This window comes from Centroberyx affinis, unplaced genomic scaffold (assembly GCF_046629955.1).
Source record: "Centroberyx affinis isolate AG114_WGS23_722 - 3 ecotype Tasmania unplaced genomic scaffold, CSIRO-AGI_Caff_v1 ptg001163l_1, whole genome shotgun sequence".
Taxonomy (NCBI): Eukaryota; Metazoa; Chordata; class Actinopteri; order Beryciformes; family Berycidae; genus Centroberyx; species Centroberyx affinis.
Window position 1 is genome coordinate 54,418 of NW_027279694.1, and position 25,136 is coordinate 79,553.

The 25,136-nt window shown below is 44.0% G+C and overlaps 1 protein-coding gene across 1 annotated transcript in view; it reads right to left on the bottom strand.

The window, feature by feature from the left end:
• Positions 1-25,136, bottom strand: part of LOC139648148 (cGMP-inhibited 3',5'-cyclic phosphodiesterase 3A-like) — a 64,228-nt gene that overhangs the window by 17,686 nt on the left and 21,406 nt on the right. The window contains exons 2-4 of the mRNA XM_071524185.1: positions 14,995-15,045; positions 6,571-6,831; positions 4,028-4,185 (exon numbers count right to left, since the gene is read on the bottom strand). Of these exons, the coding sequence (XP_071380286.1) occupies positions 4,028-4,185; positions 6,571-6,831; positions 14,995-15,045 (470 nt within the window). The remainder of the gene's footprint in view (positions 1-4,027; positions 4,186-6,570; positions 6,832-14,994; positions 15,046-25,136) is intronic.

The window sequence follows — 25,136 nt, forward strand, 5'->3', positions numbered from 1 at the left end:
TAGACAGTGTCAGCCAAAAGAGACCATAACAGGTTTGATCCCCACAACAGACAGTGTGTTCCTGAGCTAGATGCTGAACCCCTACCTGCTCTCTTATCCCGTGTCTCTGGATAAGAGCTAAATGCCTACAACAAAATGTAAATGTAGTGTTCCCCAGAAGAGCCCACTCAGCTGCAGTAAACACAATCCAGAGACTCTCTGTACTCTCCGGTCGTGTCTGTTAAGTCCCCTGCCAGAATGGGCAGCTGTGACACTGTGTGTAAGCACGTGCGTGTGTGTGTGTGTGTGTGTGCACACTAATTGTGGGGTTCCGGTAACTGGAGAGAGGCCCAGGTGTTTGTTTACCTTCACACCACCACACGTGGCCGTGGCTGGGGCCTGCTGCTGTGCTGGGCCGGGCTGCAGGTCCAGGCAACAGGGCTTTGTGTACAGAAGCTGCCCAGTGTGCTTACAGCGATGGAACTTGTTAAAGTATCATCCTGTCATTGTGCAAATAGAGCCAAACAAACCACTGACAGACCTGGCCCACACAGTCCTTTGGAGGGTGCAAGACTCCAAAAAAATCAGTATACAGGAAATCCCTGGCAGTACCAGTCCCTCATTTTGAACTGAAGTTTGGATATACTCACTAAGGTTAGACTGATATATCAGTTTGCAAGTATATCTGGCGATTTCTGTATTTTTATTAAATGTCAGATATCAAACAGTTATGTCGTCCACCTCGGATATGATAGAGGTTCCTCCCTGACCACAGCTATATAAAAACAGACTGTAAAACCTGTAATAAAATTTTATTTTCTTTGCACATTTTATTTATTCATTTAATAGTTCAGTAACTTTTTTTTTTTGGTGAATTAATTTAAAGGCCTAATATGTTTTCCCTCCCACTGAATAGGTGGGGTGGGTCACCATGCCATAACAAGTTGCCAATCAACCTAAAACAGTTTCAGTGCAGAGATTTAGTGTCACATGATGGTCTAAATACTGGTTCAGTGGCTTTTCCACCCTGACAAGAATAAAGTTCTGGAGGAAACACTGAATCCTTGGTCAAATGGTCAAATTTAAAGATACTGGATATTGGCACAAAATACTAGCTATTGGCAGCTTCAATACAAAAATATCAGTATCAGCCTTCAAAAACCCATATTTGTAAAACCCTTCTATTCATTTCCAATAAGAATTCACAATGAGATACCAGGAAGAACTTTTTGAAACCGGTGCTGGTGTGTAGGAAGCCAAAGCTTACCCAACTCTCTGAACAATTAAGGTAGAATGGACTCTCAGAACTGTGTGGATGGTGCTCCATTAGTAACAACCAGGAGCTGCTGGCTGGCCATCCAAGACTCAGCTAATTTTAATACTATAGAGCAGGTGGGCACTTTGACAACGCCATGTGACTGGCAGCCTGCAGAGCGCTGAGTGCTATTAGTTTAGAGGGCCGATCATCTCACCTGCACTGCAAAAATCTGCAAGTGCTGTACTTCATAAGTGGTCAGCAGAGAATTTGTCAAACATCTACCAGTATGGACAAAATATGCAGGGACAAACACACACACACACACACACACACACACACACACACACACACAAACACACACACAGATGCAAGTATGCGCACACATGTAAATTCCCACCCAACAGTGCGAGAGGTAACTTCAGTTGAAACTATACATGCACGCACTCATGCACACTCTTCTACTACATCTACTCCTATTGTAGGTAAATTCAGTTCAATCCATGTGCGCGCACACGCACACACACACACACACACACACACACACACACACACAATGTATTGAATTAAATACATTTCTTAGCACTGGTATTTTGTAATTTATTTTGATACATTTGATGAACAAGTATTTTTAATTTCCAACAAGACACATTTTGATGTATTTTTGCCCATCCCTGTGCACGCACACACAATACATACACTAATTCAGCTGAACAGCACAAGAGGTAACGTCAGTTCAAGCCAGCATTGTCTGAATCCATTTTCAGTGTTGTGTGTCTGAGTCAGACATCAGACACGGCAATCTGAAGTTCTCCTAAACATCAATAATTAAGCTCTAGCCTCAATTCAGACATCAGACAAATTTTCTAACGCAACATTTAAAAATAAAACCAACTCTGAATAACAACTGTACACACACGCACACACACACACACACACACACACACACACACACACACACACATACACACACACACTACTACGTCTACTTTCCCTCTAGTTTGACACACCACAGGCTTCTCTGCCTGTGACGCTCCTTTGTACCACAGAGTCAGCAGGCTTGCCAGGAATCATCATATTTACAGACAAACGCTAGCCTCCGTCAGAGAGGGCTTTCGTGTCCATGTCACAAACTTGATGGGGGAAAAATGAATAAGGTGGATGAAACACGAAGGAACCCTTTCCTGCTGAGGCGCAGTTAATATTTTAAAGACAAGGGGCATGTGCTTTCCGGCACACACGCATCTTAAAAACAACGTATGCATGATAACTCATATTGTAGTACACACACACACAAACACAGATGAAATTCGCCAAGCTGAATCTCCAGCATCTGCCCCTTTGAAATTCATAAGAAAAACACTGTTTGCCCTGAGCTATTCTAAGATACTCCAAATATACATCACGATAATCACAAAGTAATTGCAAGGGAATTCAACCCCTGCGCTGATCACTGTAAATTATGGTGAAACAGTTAATCAGCTAATCATAACTACTATAATAAATTGCAGCCTGAGTTTATTCTTGGTTTAATGCATCATTCTGATTTACTATCAAAATATATAATAGTTATTTGTTGTGTTTTAAACAATGTGGGACTTTCCTGTCTTGGCATTTCAACTGATTCACTACATCACTCTCTGTGGTCAGGTTTCTCAAGAACTCTTGCAAAACAAACTATATTCACATGTGCACACACAGTCATACACACGCATGCATTGACACAGACACGCACAAATGCACACACGCACACACACACACACACACACACACACACACACACTCATCAACACTTACACATACAAAACCTGCAACCTTCCCCACCCTACTACCATTTTCCCTAAGCACGAAAGCCCTCGACACGTCTACACATAAACACACGCCCTCATTGTCCATTGTATCACATGCACACAGAGTCTACCTTTGAACCATGATACTTCTGTGAAGCCTGAATCTCATGCTATCTTCCCCACTAATGTGCTGAGGGTTGATGCGTGTCTTAGTTATTCAGGTTAATGCCTTTGCCTGTGGGGCACATTTCCATTCTGGCTCACATTGCACACACGGTCCATTTCCGAACTGCTGGGCCATACTGTTCACTCATGCTGATGTCTTCAGCATAACTACAGCCACAGTACTGGGAATGAACCTCATAACCTTCAGTGTCATGTGTCATACTGGAAGCCGCTGCAGAAGTCATTCATGCATTCATCCTGCATGTATCCTGCATTCGTGCTGCAGACAAGTCTATATTCAATGTTATACAGTAGAACACATATCTCTAATGTCTCTCAACCAAGTAGCTACCAGGCCATCGGTGAAAACAGTAAAACCTGTTTCTTCCAAATAATTTGTCTTAGGGAAGGACCAAAAGTCCTTCCCTAAGACTAAAAAGTGGGACTTCTACATTAGCTATATCTACAACTTGAAACTAATTTATCAGAATGAAAAAAACAACAACAACACTAAAGTATTTATTTTTTCAAGTATAAATATAAAACATTATCCATAGTATTCTGTTAGATTACCACACAGCCATCTTGATAGGAAAATAAAAGGTGATTGTAATAACAGCCACAGCCAGTGAGCTCTGTATATGGTAAAGCACCATATTGGTAAGAAATGCATGTGACATCATGGAAATAAATATGTATAATCGCTAGTGGAGAGAGAGAGAGCAAAAGGAACAAAAAAAGGAAAAAGGAAAAAGAGAACAGAGAGAACAAAATGAGAATGAAAGAGAGGGAAGTTAGGGAGGTGGCATAAGGCATCTGTCATGTGTGATGTGGGTACCTGCAGGTGAGTGTTTCGTGGTAGGGTTTGATGCTGGCACTGCGGTCCCGTCGTACGGGCCCGGGCTCGATGGTGGGCAGGCCGGTGGCGGAGGTGGTGGTGGTCCACGTGGAAGAGATCCTCCTCAGAAGGCCAGGGTGGAGGCTCCGCCTTAGACGCTGCACACATACACCCCACATACACACACACACACACACACATGCGCACACACAGAGGTAGCCTACTGTTAATACTAGTTGAACACTACACTCATGAATTTCATTCCTAGTCACAACATATTCACCTAGGAGTCATAACATTGTCAAAATAGACTCATATTGTTGTTGCATTTAGATAAAATACCCCTCCGTGAGATAAATTTAATGTTTATTTGCTTTGCCTTCTGTCAAATGCATCATCTAGATGAGACAGTTGTATTATCTGAACCTTTCCACAATGAAACAAATGATGCAGTTCATATGAGCAAGGAAATTTTTCATGATTGGAGGCACTGTTTCCTTTGTCCTCGTTGGATCAGGAGAGATCAGCGCTGTGGTCCTCGCTCACTGGGGGATACTGGCTGGCAGCGGTGAAACCTAACAGTTCCTCATGGCACATTATTAGATTCATTGGCAGTGTTGCTTTGAACAGATAAAACTTATCACTGCCTCTTTTTCTCTCTGTTAGTCTCTCTCGCTTCTTTCTCTCTCTCTCTCTCTCTCTCTCTCTCTCTCTCTCTCTCTCTCTCTCTCTGTCTCTTTCTCTATCTGTTTCCCTCCTCTTTTTTTGTGTGCTCTTTCTCTGGGATTCCCAGTGGCCTGTGCCCTTGTGACGCCTCCATCTGTTCGGTGGCATGCAGCAGCTTGGCAGAGCAGCGCTAAACATGGCAAGCTTTCTCTCTCAGCCTTCTGCAGGGTGACCTAGTAAAGACTGCCTCAGAATCCTGAATGAGCCCATTCACAGCAAGGATCAGCGTCACATATTGAGCGCTAGCACTCACACACACACACACACACTCACACAGACACACACACACACACACACACGCACACACACACACACACTCAAACCCACATTCACAATACACTCTTGCACATACATATGAAAACCCACAGACATGCACACACACACACACACACACACACACTTATCCACTCAAAAATGCATATGCACACACGCATACACGCTCACATATATGCAGGCAAACACACACACACACACACACATACACACACACACACACACACACACACACACACATACACACACACACACACACAAACATCACCATCAGCAGCAGCAGCATGGCAAAACCAGGCCAACTTCAAAACAAAAATGACAGCTGATCCCTCCCCCTGTCACGAAGAGCATTAAATATTTCATGTTGCTTAAATGAAATGAATGGCATATTAACATACATCTTTTATCTCTGTAACTGCTTGCTTACGTAAGTGAGAAACGTGTCATTAGTGGAACCTCAAACATTCTGCCGATGGTGATGTGTTTTGACGTTCATGTTTCTCATGTTTGCATGCGCTCCTACTGCAGCGGTTCTCTTTGTGGCTCAGAGAACATGCCCTGCGTTGGAGAGAAAGCAAGTTTTGGAAAAGCACTAGAAAGGCATCAGTATGCACTACAGTGGACATCAAACTCTTAGCCAGGAGGAAGAAAAGCAAGCGCAGGGCTTTCCACTCCTCCACTAACCGCCTTCACTCCTCCTTCAGTTCTCCCCCCAGGCACTTAGAGCCGGGCAAGGCCTCTCTGGGGAGGAGAAACCTAATGAGGACAGCCTCGCGGCCGGGCCTCTGCTGCTCCACAGGCGCAGTTTGTCTTAGCTACTTTTACCAAGTTCCCTGTCTCGCAGACGATCTAAAAATACACCTGTCAGCTAAGTGATTGGCTTGATGGCGTGGCGGCCGTCGACCACACACTAGGTTCCGAGAGATCCGGGATAGGCATCTTCCTCAGACAACGGCTCAGATAAATCATGTGAGTCATAACCAGGGGGGTCCGGCTGTGCAGACACACGCTGTCGTCCCTCTTTGTACCCTCTGAGAGATGTGTTCACCTTCATGTTGCCCTCATCTCCAGCCTCTCCTCTCCTATCCCCCTCACATACACACACTGTCTGGCTCTACACATCTGTCATGTTGACACAGCTGTGGCTATGAAAGGGAAAACAGTGCTCCCAGCAGCAGACACGCGCTCTATTTTTCTTCACTCAACTCTATGAAAATATAGTCCTTCATTTGATGCTAAAAGCTCCGAGAGCACTCATTAGCCGAAACATGGGCTAAAAGATGAACATATGTGTGGAATGCTGTGTGGTATATAAATCATTTGGACTTAATAGGGTGGACTACATCTAAGGAATACTTCAACAATATAAAAAAACGCCAAAAAATATTTTGCGTCTGGCCTTAGACTACTTTTGATGAACAGTTGTGAATTTTGATGTTTGGATGAGTTATCCTTACATTCATCTCTACTTCCTAGTAGTCCATACCTTTCCAAAGAAGTACAAATCATGACACATTGACTTCCCATTCCTATCATTTCCTTACCTTGGGGATGGACGTCTTCTCTCCCTTCTCAGGCCCCTCCTCTGAGTCGGAGCAGGTGTAGGCGTCGCTGAGGTTGAGCAGGGGAGCAGGGCGTGGCCGGTGCAGGGGCTGGAAGGTGAGCTGGGTGGTCAGCAGGTTGCTGACGGCCCGCAGTGAGGTGCAGGTGTTGGGGGGCAGAGAGGGGTCTGCCAGCAGGTCTGTGATTAGTCCATGGGCTTCTCCCATCACTGCTATGTCCACCGTCACACTGGTGCCTGATGACTGCGGGGTGACAGGGAGACGGAGAGAGGAGAAACGAACGTCAGTGCTACTGCGGCTAATGCGAAGTGATGCTAAGTAACGGTTGGCTCTGACAGGGCCTGTGTGGGGCTTCTCAGTGGCTGGTGTGAAGAGCAGGTGCATACACTATGTCAGTGGCTCCCTTGTGAGGGGATAAAATGGTTATGGGTGACATTGGCATCACTCATGTTGCTCTTTTTCCTGCAGGAGTGGCAGCCACACTACGCTGAAGTTAGTTTCCTCCTTTGTCTTTGCTCAAAGACGAACAGCCTGCCTCTCTCACTTACTTTTGCCACTGTCCACTTTCGCTGTTTGGATTTCAACAGCGACAACTGCAACTGATACAACAAAAGACTGGTGACTGACTTGAAACTGTAGCAGTCTGCATGCAAAAATAATGTGGGAGGCCAATTGTAGAGCAGCAAAATTAGCATTCGTCAGGAGTTTTGCCCCATGTGAATACAGAGTGTATTATATGAGGACAATCACAGCATACGCAGCCATAACCAAATCACATTGCAAAAGTGCACTTAACCCAGGGAAAAACCAATGTGGCACAAAATGAAACAAATGATACCCAAAAACAATACCCAAATACAATAATGTGAACACAAAGGAAACAATAAACAGCCTATTTTGGACTGCTATTGTCGGAGTTATATTCAGTCATGCTGCCGACCTGAGCCCCAGCCAAGCTTTGTAAAGTATATTATAGTCGCAGTAACAAACCAAGTTACACACATACTCATGTGCAAGCACACAGACACACACACAGACACACACACACACACACAGACACACACACACGCGCACACACACACACACACGCACACACACACACACACACACACACACACACACACACATATACTCACACATCAGAGGTGTTATTCTGTACCTTATATGGCTCCCTTTAGCTCACAGAGTAACAAAAACACCAGGAGGAGCAGGGAGTGGTAGTTTGCAGTAGTAGGAGTCGACATACTTGTATGACTGTATATTACACAGCCTTTTAAACATTTGGACAGGCCATGTAAAACATTAAGCTGAAAAACATGTTCACCACAGCTGGGCATTACTTGACGCTAAATGAATGGGCTCATTAGCAATGTCTCACCTAGAATCTGACCTCTGACCTTCTCACTCCTGACCTCACAGACGGCCAACAGCCCTGGTCTGTTTCTGACTGTCTGCCCGCAGCTTCGAGGACACCACACTAGTGTGAGACGGCCTTGTTTCTGCAGGGCAAAATGAAAAGTTCACAACCCTCTCTTAATTGCTGTGCCTAGGGCAGTTGAACAACCACAACTAAACACAGGTCAGGCCTTGGCTGCCAGCAAATTTATCTAATAAGCACATGAGAGTTCCCTTTTCCCCCAAAGAATGTTATCAGATTTCTCTCCCCCAAAGTCCCATTCACTTTGACACCAGCTGCCAGGCACCCAGAATTATTCTATTTACATTGGCTAAGTAGCAAGAGGTTGACCCCTCTGCCTGAACAACACATGTGTGAACGCCTTTCATTCGCCTTTACTTGTGGGAACGGTGAAGGTTTCGCATTTTCTTTTCCTAGTCACATCAGATCAGTCGCTGGATTTAAACGATTTTCTGTTTGGCTCCGCAAAAATACAAAAGGTGTGTGTTCAATGGGTGCGAGTGTATTCCTTCACACTGTGGTAATCCACACGTGATGACAAAGAGTTATCAATAAATCTGACACATGAAGAGCGTGGGGCCCAAGCTAATCTCTTTCAAGAAAGAGGAAACGTCCTGTGGGAGGGTTGAGGGAAAATTGCTGGACAGATGACTATTCTGCTCCCCCTCATCCCTCCTCTCATCGCTTCTTCCTCTCCTTCCCTCCTTTCCTATACTCTCCTCTAACATCTGGTTTGAGGATGAGATGTAAACAAATGTCTCTCGGCTCATCTACTGGCTGATTTAGCAGTGTGGTGAAGAAGGGGGCAAAGAAGACATGGCTGCTGGAGAACAGCTGGCTGGACAAAGCCAACAGTGACCCTTAGGGGGTCGCAGCATCACCAAATGCGTGACGCACACACACACACACACACACACACACACCACACACACACACACAGGCACAGACACACATCTGCTACTTCTACTAACTTTCCTCATAGTTATTCACACCACAGGCTTCTCACAAACATGCACATTCACAAAGCAGAGTGAAAAGGAAAACAATAAACATGCAAAGGCTGAGACAGAAATATACACTGAGATTGGCACACACATCTGCAAAGGGCCTAGTCCTGAGCATACGGCACAATACACATGTATGCACACAGACACAGACACAGACACTTCGCACAGCAGATGAGCATGACGCAAAGCTTGACCAACTCCAAAACTGGATCTGAGAAGCCATAAAAGGGAGGGAATGATGAATGTGTTGTGTTTTATTTTGCACTGGGAGCAAGCTACTTAATGCCCAAAATGTGACATGAAAAATAAAGTGTGGAGAAAGGCTCCAGGTGCATGGGTAGCATTGGAGACGTGAGCTTTGGAGCGCAGTGGGGATCCTGCTTCCACCGAATCTTTACTTTTCTTATTGACCTCAAAAAGTGGTTATACTGTTGCCGGTCTGCTACAGTAAACCAGCCGTTATCTCACTGCGTTATCGGTGCACCATAACTAAAGATATGGCTACATAATTATTCAGTATCTACTTTTCAAAATCCTCTCTCTGGACCTATCTATGGAATGTTTGTTGGATAAGATGTTAGAGCTTTGAACTATTAAACAAATCTGACTGGAGGGCAAGATAAAGAACGCTTAAGTCTTGGTCATCCTTGGCTTAAATTGCTGTGTGTCCATCAAAAGCGTGTGTTTTGGCTGGGGTCCTCTGGCAGACACACTATGATGTTCACATTCCCCTTATCTTCCAACAATCTGCAACCTAAAACTGAAGCATCATCAGTGGACATCCTGTAAAATATCAAATTGTGACTAAGTCACATAATATCCTAAGGTTATATAAGCAATTCCTGCCACGTTAGATGATCAGTTTCATTCATCTGCCACAGCCACTTCTGCAGCAGCAGGCTTCTCTCTGAGATGTCTGACAGGGGAGATCTCATATGTGCCCCACAGAGTGACCCCTGTCTGGGAAGGAGCACTATTACAGAAAAGAGTATTTGGACAGATGTTATGATGGACTGCTTCAGAGTTCTCTTCAATTATGGCTCAATGATCTTTCTGAAAGGACCAAGGTGGACTTAGACACATCTTCTGTGTTTGTAAAGCACATTGCGTTCCATGATTAAAGTCAGTGTATTTCATCCTGCCAGTGATGTGATATACAGCATGTAGTATGTTTAGTGATTTCTATTTTTTTTTAACCTTTTACTAAGCATGCTCTTTTTTTCAGAGAGGTGTGTGGAGTGCAAAGCAAAAAGGTTGTTAAAATGTTATTTCTTTGATAGTGGAAACAATAGTTTCATTGGGTTGAAAATGATCGATCAATCTTGTTCCGTTTCCAAGTAAGGTGGACTGAGCTGACTCATTTTTAAAGGCACCAAACACACAGCTGATGCCCATGACGAGCCGGCAGCACCTAGCCTGCATGTTGGCAAAGTGGCAAGCTGACAATCCCTCATTAAGTTCGATTAATTTATTGGCAAGATGGATGAATGGAAAGACTTACCAGCCTACTGAATTTCCACTCAGGCTTTTGTTTTGCTTTGTTTTTTTCCATGTTACATTTGGTGTTACAAATGCTGGATACATTTATAGGAAAGCTTCTATCAGTTAGTTGTGAGGTCTCATCCATAAATACAATATGCAACACAGGCTAGTTTATACACTGGAATTTTAGAGTCGTTAAATATCCATTCTAAGTTGAACTCTGGGGGGTTAAGTGTCTTGCTCGAGGGCACATTAACAGTAGTTGTTGAGGGAGAGTAGAGCGTTACTCATTCACTTTCATCACCCAGACAGGGATTGAAACCAGTGGCCAGGCCTGCTTCTCATGTTAACGTACATATGATAAAAATATTACTGCCTACAACCGTCAACGCGCTGTTTTTGTGACCCCTCTAACAAGCCATGACGTATGCTAAACCATGCATGAACATCCTGTTATGACATCTCACAATGAATAACAACAGTGTACGTGATCAATGGTCTTAATAGCCCCTGTGAACAGAGTTTGGAACAGTATGTCAATAGACGCACCATAGATTAACACCCAAGCAACAGTTAATGTAAACCACACTGAGGGCCAGTCAAAACACTCCAGCAATCATTCCTGAAGAGTGAAAAGTTATTTGTCCACACAGCTTCTCTGTACTCGGGGCCCTAGTGAACTGTGTCTATGGCTCTGGTTGCTGTAAATAGTATTTGCAAATAATTCTTCATGTTGGTTTTATCTGAATGGCGTACCAGATGAATGGGGTTTGGACTAGAAAGTTTACACTATTTTAAAAGTTAATTTAGAATGCTTTTCTGTGATGAACAACCTATTTGACACTATATGAATTGAATTAAATCACACCCACACTTCAAGTAAAAAAACAGCACTGACAATCATTTGCGAATACTGGCATGCGCATGTGCATCCAAGTGTGTGTATCCAAGTGTGTGTTTGTATGTATGCGTGGATGTGTGTGTGTGTGTGTGTGTATGTGTGTGTGTGCACAATTCTCATGTGAATCATTCACTACAAACCACAGCATCTCCTGTTGCAACAACATTGAGTAATGGAAATATGATTGTTGGTCTTACTGCTACATCCACATGTTTATTTGCCAATAATTCAGCTGAAGACAGATGTACGGTATTTGTTGCAAAAGACAAAATGCTGATCCTTCTGTCTCATGATGATAATTAATGGAATACAACAACGGAGAGGTCACATATTTGTAATTTCTAAGATGGTCCACTTCATGCACTTTTAACCTCTCAGCTCCTTCATCTAAACACACAATCCTCTAAGCCCCAAGCAAAACACCAGTGATATGTGGGCTTCCTAAAATTGTGCAATAGTGAGAACATAATGTACCACAGAGGAGAGTTAAATGCTGTGTCCAGAGACTGGACAAATCCCTCAAGGGCCGATTGGAGAAAGATATTTGATCCTCTGAGCAAACACTGCTCAATATAACCTCATGTAAGCAACTCCCACTCTTAATGACACACGTGCGCGCACACACACACACACACACACACACACACACACACACACACATATATGTTGTCATGTGTGAGTTTGCACATACACACACCCTCTTTGACAAATGAAGGAATGTGCTGAGCAAGAGGTCATGGAAATACATAAAAAAATACTTAAAGACATCCATTGTTTTCCTAAGGGTGATTTCATTTACACAAAACTCTCAGCATGTTTGAAAAATCATTACCGTGCGGTTTTCTATTTCAGCGGCAGTGCAGTTAGTGTAATGGCCCTGATTGTATCTGTCTAGATGGATTAGCTGAAGAGGAGCCTGGGAGATGGTGGTGTTCTCTGCTTAGAAAAACAGAGCAGTGATACAGTGTGAATCACGGCCGAACATGGTAACACAAAACTCCGCTGAGACACTCCTCGCTCCCTGCCTCAACTCCTACAGCCAAAACTACACCCAGCCCTGCACTTCCCACTTCCCAACATCCCCAACCGACCCCCCCCCCCCACACACATCCCCTCTGTCAGCTAAGTCTGAGGCGGTCAGTGTTGAGCCAGACCCTCGGCTGCAGCCAGGATACAATTACACGCTATTCCATATTTTATTAAAAGGGGGAAAAATCAAAACAAAACAAAAGAATAACTGCCTCATTAAAGATTTACTGGGAAAGGTCAGTCCAATTGACCCCTAACATGCAGCCATCCCGTCTCCAAGGAGAGGCTTGTTTTTCCCTTCCCCGTGTTCAGGGTGTCTGAATCCAGCCGAGGAGCCGGCCCAAGACAGAGAGGGAGAGGTAGCGAGACAGATAGATAGATAGATAGATAGATAGATAGATAGAAAGGCAGAAGCAAAGAGAGAGGGGAGGATGAAGGATAGAGAGAGAATCGAGAGCTGCAGAGAAAATGACAGGCAGAGAGAGATACATGAGACAAAACAGATGGCTTATGCTGGGTGATGAGTGAACGATGGTTTACGATATGATACAAGTGGTTAAACATATATCCATCATCAGTACAGCAGTGGTTACAGCCACTTCTTTATAAATGTTGCGAAACCAAATAGGCGTATTATAAATAAAACAAAATTTGAATTTCGTTCCGTTCCTCAATTCCTCTCAGGGACAGAGCGACAGCCCAGGAGCGTTTCACTGTTGCAAGTCATAAAATGTAGGCGCTCCAAAACTGCTAATGCAGCTGTATGGTTTGTGACAGATCCAATTATTTCCCAGGCAGATGACATGATCTAAAGCAAAGGTAGTTAAACATATTCAGCCCAGGACTAGCATTTGCAATATTTAGTCTTGCCACAGGACTCAGTTTAATGGAAACATACTCGTCATGAAGGGACCAACCAGAAAAAGGCCTGTGACCTTTTTAAACTCCCAAACCCACAATTTAAGAAACGCTGATCTCAAGTGTTTGAAGTGCCCACGACGATTTTGACAACTCCTCAACATGACTGCCGTGTCATGGCTTGTCTGCCTCATAGAACACTCTTCCAGCCTTTCTGTAATTTAGGATAACAGTCACAAGATCTGGGCCTACAAGCACCCTTTTCTCCGATAATCTCCCTGGGTAATGTTCCAAAACCAATGTGTTTTCAAGTCGAATACAAATATTTGAAGAGCTCTTTCCATACATAACTTCACTGTCGATTCCTAAGCTAAAACATCCACCGCAAACTTCGGGGGAAAAAAAGATGCGGTTTGGAAAATTAGGCTGCTAATGTGTGCATGTTGGCAAATATGACACAGTAGAAATCAATCAACCCCCCCTCTGGTCACCAGCTAAAGAGCGGAGTGTGTGATTTACACATGCTATGAGCTACTATGGCGTAGTGAAGCGCTACCAGCCTCTCCGACCAACAACATGGTCCAAGAAAGGAGAGCCAAAGGAAAATAGCCACGAGATGGAAAGCGATGCCAACACAAGCCTCGGCTTCTTACACGTCTTGTCAGTCTCTGGACTTTTACAAGATTCCACTGACGAACCCATGCTACCTATCCAAATAAAAAACGACTGAACTGGCCGCTGAGTGTAAATGGCAGCTTAGGGAATGCATCAATCAAAAACAATGTGTTTTCCTGGTAACCCCTCATAACAAATTGATATGAGCCTTGGACAATATGTCAGAAGGGTACGCTATTTCAAACTTCTCAGCTATCGGTGCAGCAGGATAGTACTGCAAGGAAATAATATACTATAACACTACAATATGGTTCTTGGTATCTCTAGGAAATTCTACAGTGTGTAATTTCATTTCAAGCCATATCCTGCACTGTACAGTTATGATTGCTATTCATGTAAAATCCCCTAATTTTCCCCCAACCGCAACTTTGCAGCATGTACTGCTACCCGAGCACACATTGTCAGCATAGACGCGCCATCTATTCACTTTGAGGAGGATATCCTTCTGATAGGGGAACATGCAGTACAGATAACACACATATGGTCATGCCAACGCCGGGGGCTTTGTTTGTTCTTCATGTGCTCCGGCGTCCCGCCCTGTGGTTCTATAGCAGCTCAATACATCAAATCCCCAACATGCACACACACACACAAAAAAGATGGGTAAGGTAATCTCAAGGATGTGACTATGTGTGTCTGCCCTCTATGAGCCCTTACCTGTGTCGCCTGCGCCTGCAAATTCTTCTAGTTTCAATTCCCTGGCCTTACTGGCTTTAGCAATGGCTTACAGGCAAATCACAGACCTGCGTCCTTTAGTACAACAAAGACTCCGGTGGGAAGTGACAACTTTGAACATGCTGTTTAACCATGGCTGAAATGAGTGGGTGAAGTGGCCTATTAGTGGTAGAACTGTTGCTATTTGCTTCGTTTATAAGGTGTGTGTAGGCGAGTGACACAGAGATCAGTGACACAGCACAGTAGTTAATTCCTTTGTGTTTCTATGTGTGTGTGCTTGTTTGTTTTGCAGTTTTATTTCATCTGTTTGTCATTATTGTTATTATCAGTTGGTCTGTGTCTTTTCTGTGGACAACGCTAACCTGTGATCCTCGGGAGCCTCTCTTGTGGTCCCATTCTGAGTGGGGGAGCATCTGTGGAAAAACAGAGAGAGAGAGACCATATTCAAACCACAGTGCATGCTGTTCCTGTTAGCATCTTACAACAGCCTTGCCTCCTCACGACGGTAAAACCATAATGGAGATATACTGTCCTATAGCAGAAAAGGGGAGGAGCAGGAGTGGCGACAAAAGGAGCCGAGGAGGTGGGGAGACGGAGATGCTCATAAACGCTGGAGGGTTTGTCTGTTTTTCACTTTCCATTAAGCACAGCCTTCTAATTCAATTTCACAGTCAGGTTTGGTTTACTTTAGTTCCTATTCACTGCCTAATGGGCTGGTGGAGGCTGAGGACTTTTATGCTGTCTAATTACCAGCCACTGTGTCCTCCCACAGGCCTCGTAAAGCCGCTGGGAGTCACCCAACGCTTCAGTTCAGCGCTGTCACCAATCATGTGCTGTCTGCTTTGGTGAACACGTTGCAGGAGCGCCAAGTAAACATAAAACCCCTTTGCCTCGATTAGGGCTTTCTGCCCCGGCGCTGAGAAGCCCTGACCCAACCTAGCATGTCGCTGTGACAAATTGCAGCTGCACACACTGAGGCAGGGAGCTCAGTATAAGAGCCATATTGATAATTCAGGTGTAATTTACTGTGTCGGGGGAGGTCGCGGAGTTGTGTCATGCCGCGGGTGGAAACATTGGGGAAACAGCGAGTTGTAGTAGCCGGGACTATGGGGCTGGCTGGACAGCGGTGCTGTTTTGTGGAGCGTTTTCCCACAGTGCTGCTGAGTTCTAAACAAACACAATAGTGGACTTCCCGTTCCTGTTGCCTTATCGTAAGGTCAGTTTAGTGTAATCAGCTGCAGAGCATCAGCGTCGGCTTGCTGGCTGCTCTGTGCCATGACTGAACGTCATCCTTTGGTCAAGGCTGTGGCAGCAGTGGGTTGAACTACGCGAACCAGATCACCATCACAACAATCACAAGCTAGGGAATGCACAGTCACTCACACAAATGTAACTGTTTTTCCAGTGATTGGTTTGACATTTAAATCAGCTGAGGTTGGGTCAGCATGATTCAATTTTTCTCCTCCTCTTGTCCTCTTGTCTTTCCTCCTCTTGTCCATTTCTAGACCAGTGGTTCTCAACGTGAGGTCTGGGGACCACCAGGGGTCCTTGAGGTGGTTTCAGGGTGTCCCCAGAAAATGAAAAATTGTTAAACTTTAGCATTATTTCATTTACAAGACGTTAACACAATTGGAGAATGTAGAAGAATGACTATTTTGATAATTTCACTGTTATCTCTCTACCTACAATACAGATAGCTATGGAATTCTGGACAAAATAATATCTAGCAATAAAAAATATTCTCAGATTTGGGTCAGAGAGACAAAATCTCATTAAATGGGGGTCCGTGGCCCTAATGTGGACTACATTTGGGGCCCTTGATATGAAAAAGGTTGAGAATTACTGTTCTAGACTGTGCACTGCAGCTTAAAGAGCCTGGGTACTCTAATCGCCAGCATGCTAATATCTGTGAGTCACTTTAAAGCTCTATCAAGCATGTACCTTCTCATGCATTAAAATGACCATACTTGCTGCCCGTTGGAAAAGAAAGTCAACAAGCACTCAGCTGTGTAAAAGGTTGATGTATGAGATGTAAATTACTGTGAATGATAGCATCAGCCAGCCAGTGAACTGTTTGTCTTATTCTTTTACTGCTCTGATGACAGGGCTTTGCTTTTACAGTATAGGAGCTGGCAGCGGGCTCCTCCATGGTCGCGGCCGAGTCCCGCTCCATTAGAAGGTCCTAGTATCAGTGAGGCTCTCCAGGCGCACACACATAAACAGCCTTTCGGTCTTACGCTCTTACGTAACCCAACCTTTCATCTCCTCGCTCTGAGAGGCAGACCCAGACCACGCAGAATTCTACATGCGCCCTTTGAAGTGCCAAAACAAAAAACCCACACAAAATCAAAGCAGAGCATAAAATTCAAGTGGAGCAGATAGCCTCTTCCACACAGTGACTTTATAGGCCACAGTGGAGCTCATTTCCTCTGAGACTGGCTTGAAAGTTTGATCAACAAACGTATGTGGGTGTTGTGTTACTCACTTACTAAACCAAACAATGGAAGCAGTCTGTGTCTGTGTGCAGTTATTTGGTGCCACTGTTCTCAAACATTTTTCACCAGATGCAAAAATATCAGTAAAAAGCAATCATCAATGTTGCACAAGAAAAAAGTTTGGTGTCCTCAAATTTTAATCACCGGTGTTGCAAAAAAAAAGTGACATTAATATAAATGTCATCAATGTCTCAAAAACAAAACAACAGTCAAAATCAAGAAAGTCATAAAAATCAGCGGGACCAGACAATATCCTCACAGAAACAAAAAAATATATTTCACTGCAGAAACAAAGAAATACAACAATACAGAAAAAAAAAATTAAAAAAAATTCTGTACAAGCTTGTTACATAAATCCCGCATAAAAAGAAAAAAACAGACAAAGCAACAACAACAACAACAGAGAAGTCTTATTATTCCAGGCTTGTTATCTTGTATCGCTTGAGGAGGATGTAAGAGAGCAGTCTAAGCTTATACTTAAAACATCTGACATCCCACTGCCTATATTATGTCTGAAGAGGTAAAACCACACATGAATGATTTCTTAGATATCTCACGGTTTTTCATGGACACCCTCCAGGCAGCATAAGACAGCCGAAGCAGTAAAATTTCCAAATGGATTTGTTTTTGTCCTAAAGCTCCAGTGCACCTACTGGGAGAAATAACAACTTAGCAGAAGTTATGCCCTTTGTTTCACCCTCTGCTAGATTCATTATGCGGCCCCATAATTCAAAATAAGCCAGGTCTAGCAGTGCCTTTCCATCACTTAGAGCAATAGTCTTGATTTATAGGGGACTGAAACCAGTCCTTCGGAGAAAAAAATGTTTTGTGTCTTTGAAAATGGAAGTATGTCTTTCAATCATGGCGCTAGCTACCAGAGTAACATGACACACTCAATAAGGTCTAAGGCATTTTTATGGGACTCTGGCTCCATTGTGAACGCATTCTGGAGATTTACTGTACTTTTATGATACAAAGTGGTATTCTCAAGAAACAAAAGACGTTAGTTCAAAGTTCAGCTGTGTGTCAATGGAAGGTGTGCCCAGGTAAAGGAAACTTTCGGCATAATCAATTTGAAACGAGCAACACCAGGATCATCTGCAGCTGCTGGGGCCCTGTGGACCAGGGATGGGGGGTTTTCCTGCTCCAGGATGCAAGGGAGCTGATCTGGAGGTGCCAGCAGGATCTATGTGATCTCAGGGCCACTTAGGAAGTGCTCCCCGCCACAGGCACGCCAGGATTTTAGCTAGCGTCTTGGAGCAGAGCGTCTCTTGGCTGTAGGTTGTTTTTTACTGTCTAGCTCGATGGGACATATGGGACATATGTAGGCATCAATCAAACAGTAAAGCTTTTCCACTTTCAACAATGAGAGGGATATTACTAAGCAGATGAGAGGGAAATGTCAGATTCTTTGCAAAACACAAGGAAGCAGCCAGCAAACACGCATGCCAACAGCCCTCTGTAAATGAGCTGCACACTCATGACTCACATAGTGCCAGCCAAGCTAACCCCCAGTCTTCCTCTCACCCAGAGTGTTAAGAGGGCAGCAGTGTGGATGCCAATGGGCAGCCATGCCCTGTCCACCACCATGGCTCTGAGCCACAGCCCACAGCAAGCTGCCCTGCCTCTGAGGTGCTGGGTAAACACCATGGTGTCAAAGCACAAACAAACTACTGGAATATGCTTACTTGTTTAACCGGCCTTCGCCAATAACCAGTTGAGAACCACTTCCCTGTGGGTGTGACTCGGTGTGAGCTGCAGCACCCATAGTCGAGTCCCCCTGTTCCACTTTCACAGAGCTCAACCTGAAGCCTTGGTGAGTCTGGCCCTCTGTCCTCAAGTAACTCCACATTACTACAGCGCACTTGTCTAAATCTGTGTGACAAGGAGACCGGAAACTGCCTTGTCCTAATATAGCTCAGTGCAAGATTACTGCTAGCAATGTTTCTTAATCACTCATTCATGATCAGGCCTTCATTCCCCTCTGCCTCCCTCTCTCTCCAGCTCTCCCACTCAGCCTGCATCCCATTTTGTTCCTCATTAGTGGCTTCATATCAGACGAGTTGATGTGTGTCTACTTGGATCTTTAGTAGCCCTGCTAGCTAGTTAGCGCGCTGGATTTACTGGGTGAGGAGGAGGGACAAATAGATTGGAAAGCTCAAACTTCAGTGTCCGTTGAGGACACTGAAGAGAGAGCTCCTGTTTAGGGAGGGGTAGAAGGGGGAGAGAGAGTGAGGGAGTAAGAGAGAGAGAGGAAGGGAGAGAGAGAGGGAGAGAGAGAGAGAGAGAAAAAGAGAGAGAGAGAGAGAGAGAGAGAGAGAGAAAGTACGCTGTTGGTGTGAATGTTGTGCTGATGTTACAGTATAGTTGGGCTAATTAAGGCCGTGTTGGAGGGCTGGGAACTCGCCATCTCGCCGTCCAATTAAACTCACCATGTTCTCGCTTATGGTCTACACAGTCAGTAATTCACACATATGTCTACTTGCACAAACACACACACACACACACACACACGCACCCACTGCCCTGAGGTCTCAGAATATTTTGCTTACTTATTCCTCCTTTGTTCTTTTATCATTGTTCTCTGTCAAAGATATCCTGACGTTTACAGTGCTTCATCCAGGTATCCTTCCACTCATATTCACTTCAGCTGTCAAAATGTAGGTCAGATCCCACTTACTAGTCTCAGCATCTGAAGGCTTCAGAAATGACAGCGGCCAAACTGTAAGGACAGTGTCAGGGACAGCGGCACCAATCAAAGATCCTTGTTCTCACTTACATACGAGTTACAGCCACAGCGCTGCTACTCATTAAGGCTGTGAAATGAGGTGTAATCTTGTATTGCACCTGCAGGTGGAGGTATTCTCATGATTAGAACCATATAGATGCCTTCTCCTGGAGCCTTATCTGTCCTTTCTGGAGGATTGCATGATCTATTGTACAATCATGTTGAAAAGTATAATGAATAAAATAAATGAAAATTACATCTAGAGCTTCCACATCTTGGATAATGGGAGAAATTTTCTTTTGATATAAGACAAACATTTTTGAGAAAAGCAGTGTAATCTGCTGATTGTAACATCAAAATAAGTTTTTCATTAATTGCAAAAATTGAATTTGAGTGCAAGAACATTGGTTAATTGAGACCCCGGTCAATCAATCTATCTATCTATCTATCTATCTATCTACCTATCTCACTCTCAACTGTAGACACACACAGCGTACAACTAATTTGCTAGTGTTACTAAAGGATTTGAATGGAAATCTATGAGCAGGGGATGAGTGTGAATCTTCTTTCTATCCATGGTGTATATTTTTTTCCTCTCTATCTGTATCTCTCCCTCTCTCTCTCTTACATTTTCACTGACTAAACTGTAAAATCCTCCGTGGAAAATCTCTTCATAAACTGTCCCTGATTTAATCGAATACAAGGCAATAAGAATACAAGGTAAAGGAAAACTGATATTGGAGAGAAGTGCTGAGCATTGATGGGGGTGTGTGTGTGTACAGTACATAACAGTAAGAGTGGAGCATGGAAAGGCTAGGAGCCAGGCAGACACCAACTCTGACCCAAACTGTCTGGCTCTTGGTCCAGGTGACCATGAAAATGTTGCCCCACCTTTTCCTCTACGTCTTACACCCCAAGCACAGCAGCCGTCCTGTGGGACGACTCGTATAAAAACCTGCCCGCCCGCTGAAGGAAAGTATGGAGAGTCATTCTTATTCATGCTGGCTAATGTTTTACAGGTTTTACCATGGGGGTCAGTCAGTGTGGGTCATTTGCGTCATCGCTGGAGGGAACTGTTGAGGTGGGCTGCCAAAGTGAAGGGGCCGTGTGGAGGGAATGAGGAACACACTTGTGTGTATGCATAGATTAGCGCACGCACACCTAAAAGCTGTTTGGCATGCTCAAACTCTCACATTCTCGCTCATTCTCTCTCTCGGAGGCACGCACAGGCACACACACACACACACACACACACACACACATATATACACAGACAAAAACACACTTATACGCACACAAAAATACTCACATACACAGATATGATCGCATGATATGCATATATGTCACACACCACTGCTGTATCTGCACTCTAGCTACAGTGCGTTCACCCCTCCCATTTTCTTCACACTTTCCTTTCTCAGACTCCTCCAATTTCTGAAGTGTGACCAATGGGATTTGTCGTCTTTACGTTTGCTGGGAGACTCAGCCCGTCCTAAAAGAGGCCCAGCGTATGACTCCTGCAGGCCTCTCTCTACCAGAGATAGATCTGTCAGTCTCTCAGGGTGATGGCACAGGCCACAAGGACACCATGGCCCAGAGTAAAGCTCGATGGGAGTACCCCACATACTGACCTCAAAAACTCCATCAAGCACCGCGGCATGAAATGTGTCAATTAGAGAGCGTAAAATCTCTTCAAGATCCAAGGTCTCAAAGCCGAAATGCATATGCTATAAATATTTTTCAGAATCATATCCGTGAGGTATCATGATAACAAAAAAAGAAGACATCGTTTATCTTTTGTGATATTATTCTTGTGCACACTCTTTTTCCTTGCTGTGAGCCCTGGCCGACTCTTGCTCAAGCAGTTAGGTTCCCAGGCCCGCACGTTCAGCTGGGTGAAAAAGGGGGGATCTGGCTGGGCAGACCTGGCAGCCCACCTCAAACCAGCATGCCAAACCCATTAGTGTATAATGGTCCAGTCAGGATTACTGCTGGGGCCTGGAGAGCTGCGAAGGGAACACAGCACTCACTTGTTTGTTTGTTTTACAAGGCTCTGCTCCGTTCAGTCTGCAAGGTGCCAGTGGGCTTTGTGTGGTTTAATTCACAGTCGATTCGAACAGGCTACAGTGTGTCAACAATAGTGGGCAGTCTCCGGCCAGCACACACTTGTTTCAAAGAGTTATGTCAGAATAAATAGGTTATGACACTGAAATTCACTTAACAAATCTAAGCGTGACAACTTTCTTTCCTCTGAATTATGGGGACATTCAGCTTGGACCGCCAGTCAATCAAAGGTCAGTACATTAGCCAAAGGCGACTGCACCTGCTTGTTGATTGGCTAATCAGATACATCAAGAGTACAACAAATTCTGTCTTACATCCGTTTCATGTATTATTGGCTAGGTTTCATGTTCATCAGATAAAAGATGGACAGCATTGAGATAAAGAGTGCATTTCCCCATCGTCCATCAACTTGGTGATTCAGCCCTTCAGCCTACTTCAGCCACTTGGGTATTTTCCAGCTGAGCTTTCATTATGAAATGGAAATGGTAATATTGATTTATGTGTCTTCTTAAAGACTTTCTGTAGCATTTATGAATTACATTATGAAAGGCCAGTGGATGGGGAGCGTTGGAAGATTTAAAAAAAAAGGGCTAAGCCACATTTTACAAAACAGATTTCCCCATTTTGCTGCTCACAGGTCTTATTTAGCTATGAAAAATTGACAGATTTCTGCTAGTATAGTGTGTAGTGTAGGTCTCAAACAAAAGGGCTGGGTGTTACAGTTCCACTGTAAAATGTTTTTATGAAGCCATAAGTCTGACTGGGGCAGCGGGTAATATTTCTTTTGGAGGAGGCGATCTGCGTCAAGAAGGCTTTTTAAAGTTAATGAACAGTTGAATAACAGAACAATTTGGACCTGACCTTGGAATGAGAATTGAGGTCTTAAAGCAATACACTGTACTTTGGAATAGTGTTAAACACAGTTTTGGGTGAATAATGAGGTGTGGAACTATACTTTTTGAAATTACACTTTTCTAGCTTGACAGCACCAAGAGCGTTGCAGGATCCAGCTTATGCTTTGCTATAAGTTAATGCACTGAATAAGGAATGAGGAACTGAGAAGCTCAAATTCAATGAAAGGCAATATTATGAAAGCAATATAGGAATTCATGCGTGTGCTGCCTCCAACGCATACATTATTTCTCTCTGTTTTACATCTTTTATAAACAGGACTGACTCAGCAAGGCCTTCCATACGGTCTGTGCCCATCAGAGTTCTAAGAGACGACCACACACACATCTCCCCACTACTTTAACTGCACACAGAACATTTACAATCCCATCAAGATTCCCACAGGACTACAGTAAACAAACAGATAGGGACTGTCTGCTCAAGCGTATGCCTTTAAATCACCTCTCTACGCCCTTCATAAATCACTGACGTAGATACATAAACGTACAGTCAGAACACCATCTATGTCACAGCAGTTGATGTACGGTAAGTGTGTGTGCCTGCGTGTGTGTGTGTGTGTGTATGTGTGCGTGCAAGTGTGTGAATCCCAGCCTCTAATAAACAGCATGTGTACCTGTATGGGGGCATAAATCTTTGCTTCCTCTTTCTGCAGGTGGAAGGATTTGCATTGCTGAGGCTGTTTCCCCTATAAGAGGCTCAGGTCAGCCCCATGGGCAGGTTTTCTACCATTAGCTTGTAAAACGCTTGCTTTGTCAGTGGGACTCCCAGAGGGCTCCAGTTCCCCATGTAGAATAAATGAGGGGGTCCGCAGGGACCAGGAAGGTACAGGGGAGCATGAGACATGGTACGGCCCTCGCTGACACTCCGCTGGGCCTCCGTCTGTGAGGCAATGTGCAAAGACATTAAGAATGGGCCATCGCGCTAATAGATAGCTAGGAAAGCTGGCTTAGAGCAAAGCAAATAGGGAATATGAGATATAGGAGATGCTGGAGGTCCTCTGGGGAAATAGGCTGCAGACTCAGTGAGTGACAGACAGCCATCTTCTCCTGTCACACACTCACTGGGGCTCAAAGAGGCTTAGCAAGCAATAAACAAAATATACTCTCTTTAAGCTCTGTGTCTCTCTGGCCTAAATGATAAATGATGTGATAATAACCAAAGACAGCGTGGCAGTAATATGTTGTCGCCATGTCATGCAGTTAATACTTTGGCAAAGGTATATCATGATATACGGTTAAAGCAGAGCCTCTGCTGAAAAGTGAGAACAGCTCTCTGACTGGACCACCCAGAGTGTCTTGTTCACAGGCCCACTAGGGGATGGAGACACACTTAATTGAAACTGTGAATTTGTGTGTGCTTGCATGGTGTATGTGTGTGTTTGTCTGTGAGTGAGTGAGTGAGTGTGAATGCATGTTTGCTTGTCACAGTAAGTGCCTGCATGTATCAGCAACTACATTTATACATCCATTTGTGTGTATATAGGTGCTTTTGTGTGTGTGTATATGTCTATATGCGTATCCGTGTATGAGTATGTGTATGTACAGTATATGTATGTGTATGTGTGCTTGTGTTTGTGCATGGCTCTGTGTTCTGTGGATGATCGTGTGCATGTATGCATGTGCGCACAGAATCTGGAACAGCATAAAGCAAACCACAAGCTAGGAAAACATTGTTAAAGAACTTTGTTAGGCTGCTGTTTAAACATGGAAGGAATCCTAGTAAAAATACACAAAGCATTTTGTTGCTTTTTTTTTCACACTCCACAACACGGAGAAAAACTCGAAGGAACACTTTGCTCCTGTATCCTTTTGATCAGAGCCACCGGTGCCACCCACACACCCAGGGCAAACGGCTACTTCTGTTTACCTAGTCATGTGACTGAAGCTACAGTACCTCCAATGACGTCAGCATGCATTCCACGCATTCATCAATCTCAGTTCTCACCGATACTGTCTCAGACGCGTAGGAACAGAGGGAACAGAGATCATACAGTATAAAAATGAGCAATAATTCACAAGCCCTGTATTTGCTATATTTATCTTTCCCTGATAAAATAAATAAGCACTACCTCGTGTTTGCCATCTGTTTTCATAACCAGCAGTGTGCTTATGAACAGCTATTGCCTGAAATAGTCTTCCTGTTCCACTTAAAAACATGGAATTCATAAATAATTTCAAATCTGCTGTCAAGAGATGGTTACAGAAAAAAAAAAACCTCAGTAGATAAATATTCATGGCTATGTTTTAGTTTTTAATTGTGTGTTTTGTTTCGTGTTTTTGCTCATCTTGTAAGAATTGTTTACTTC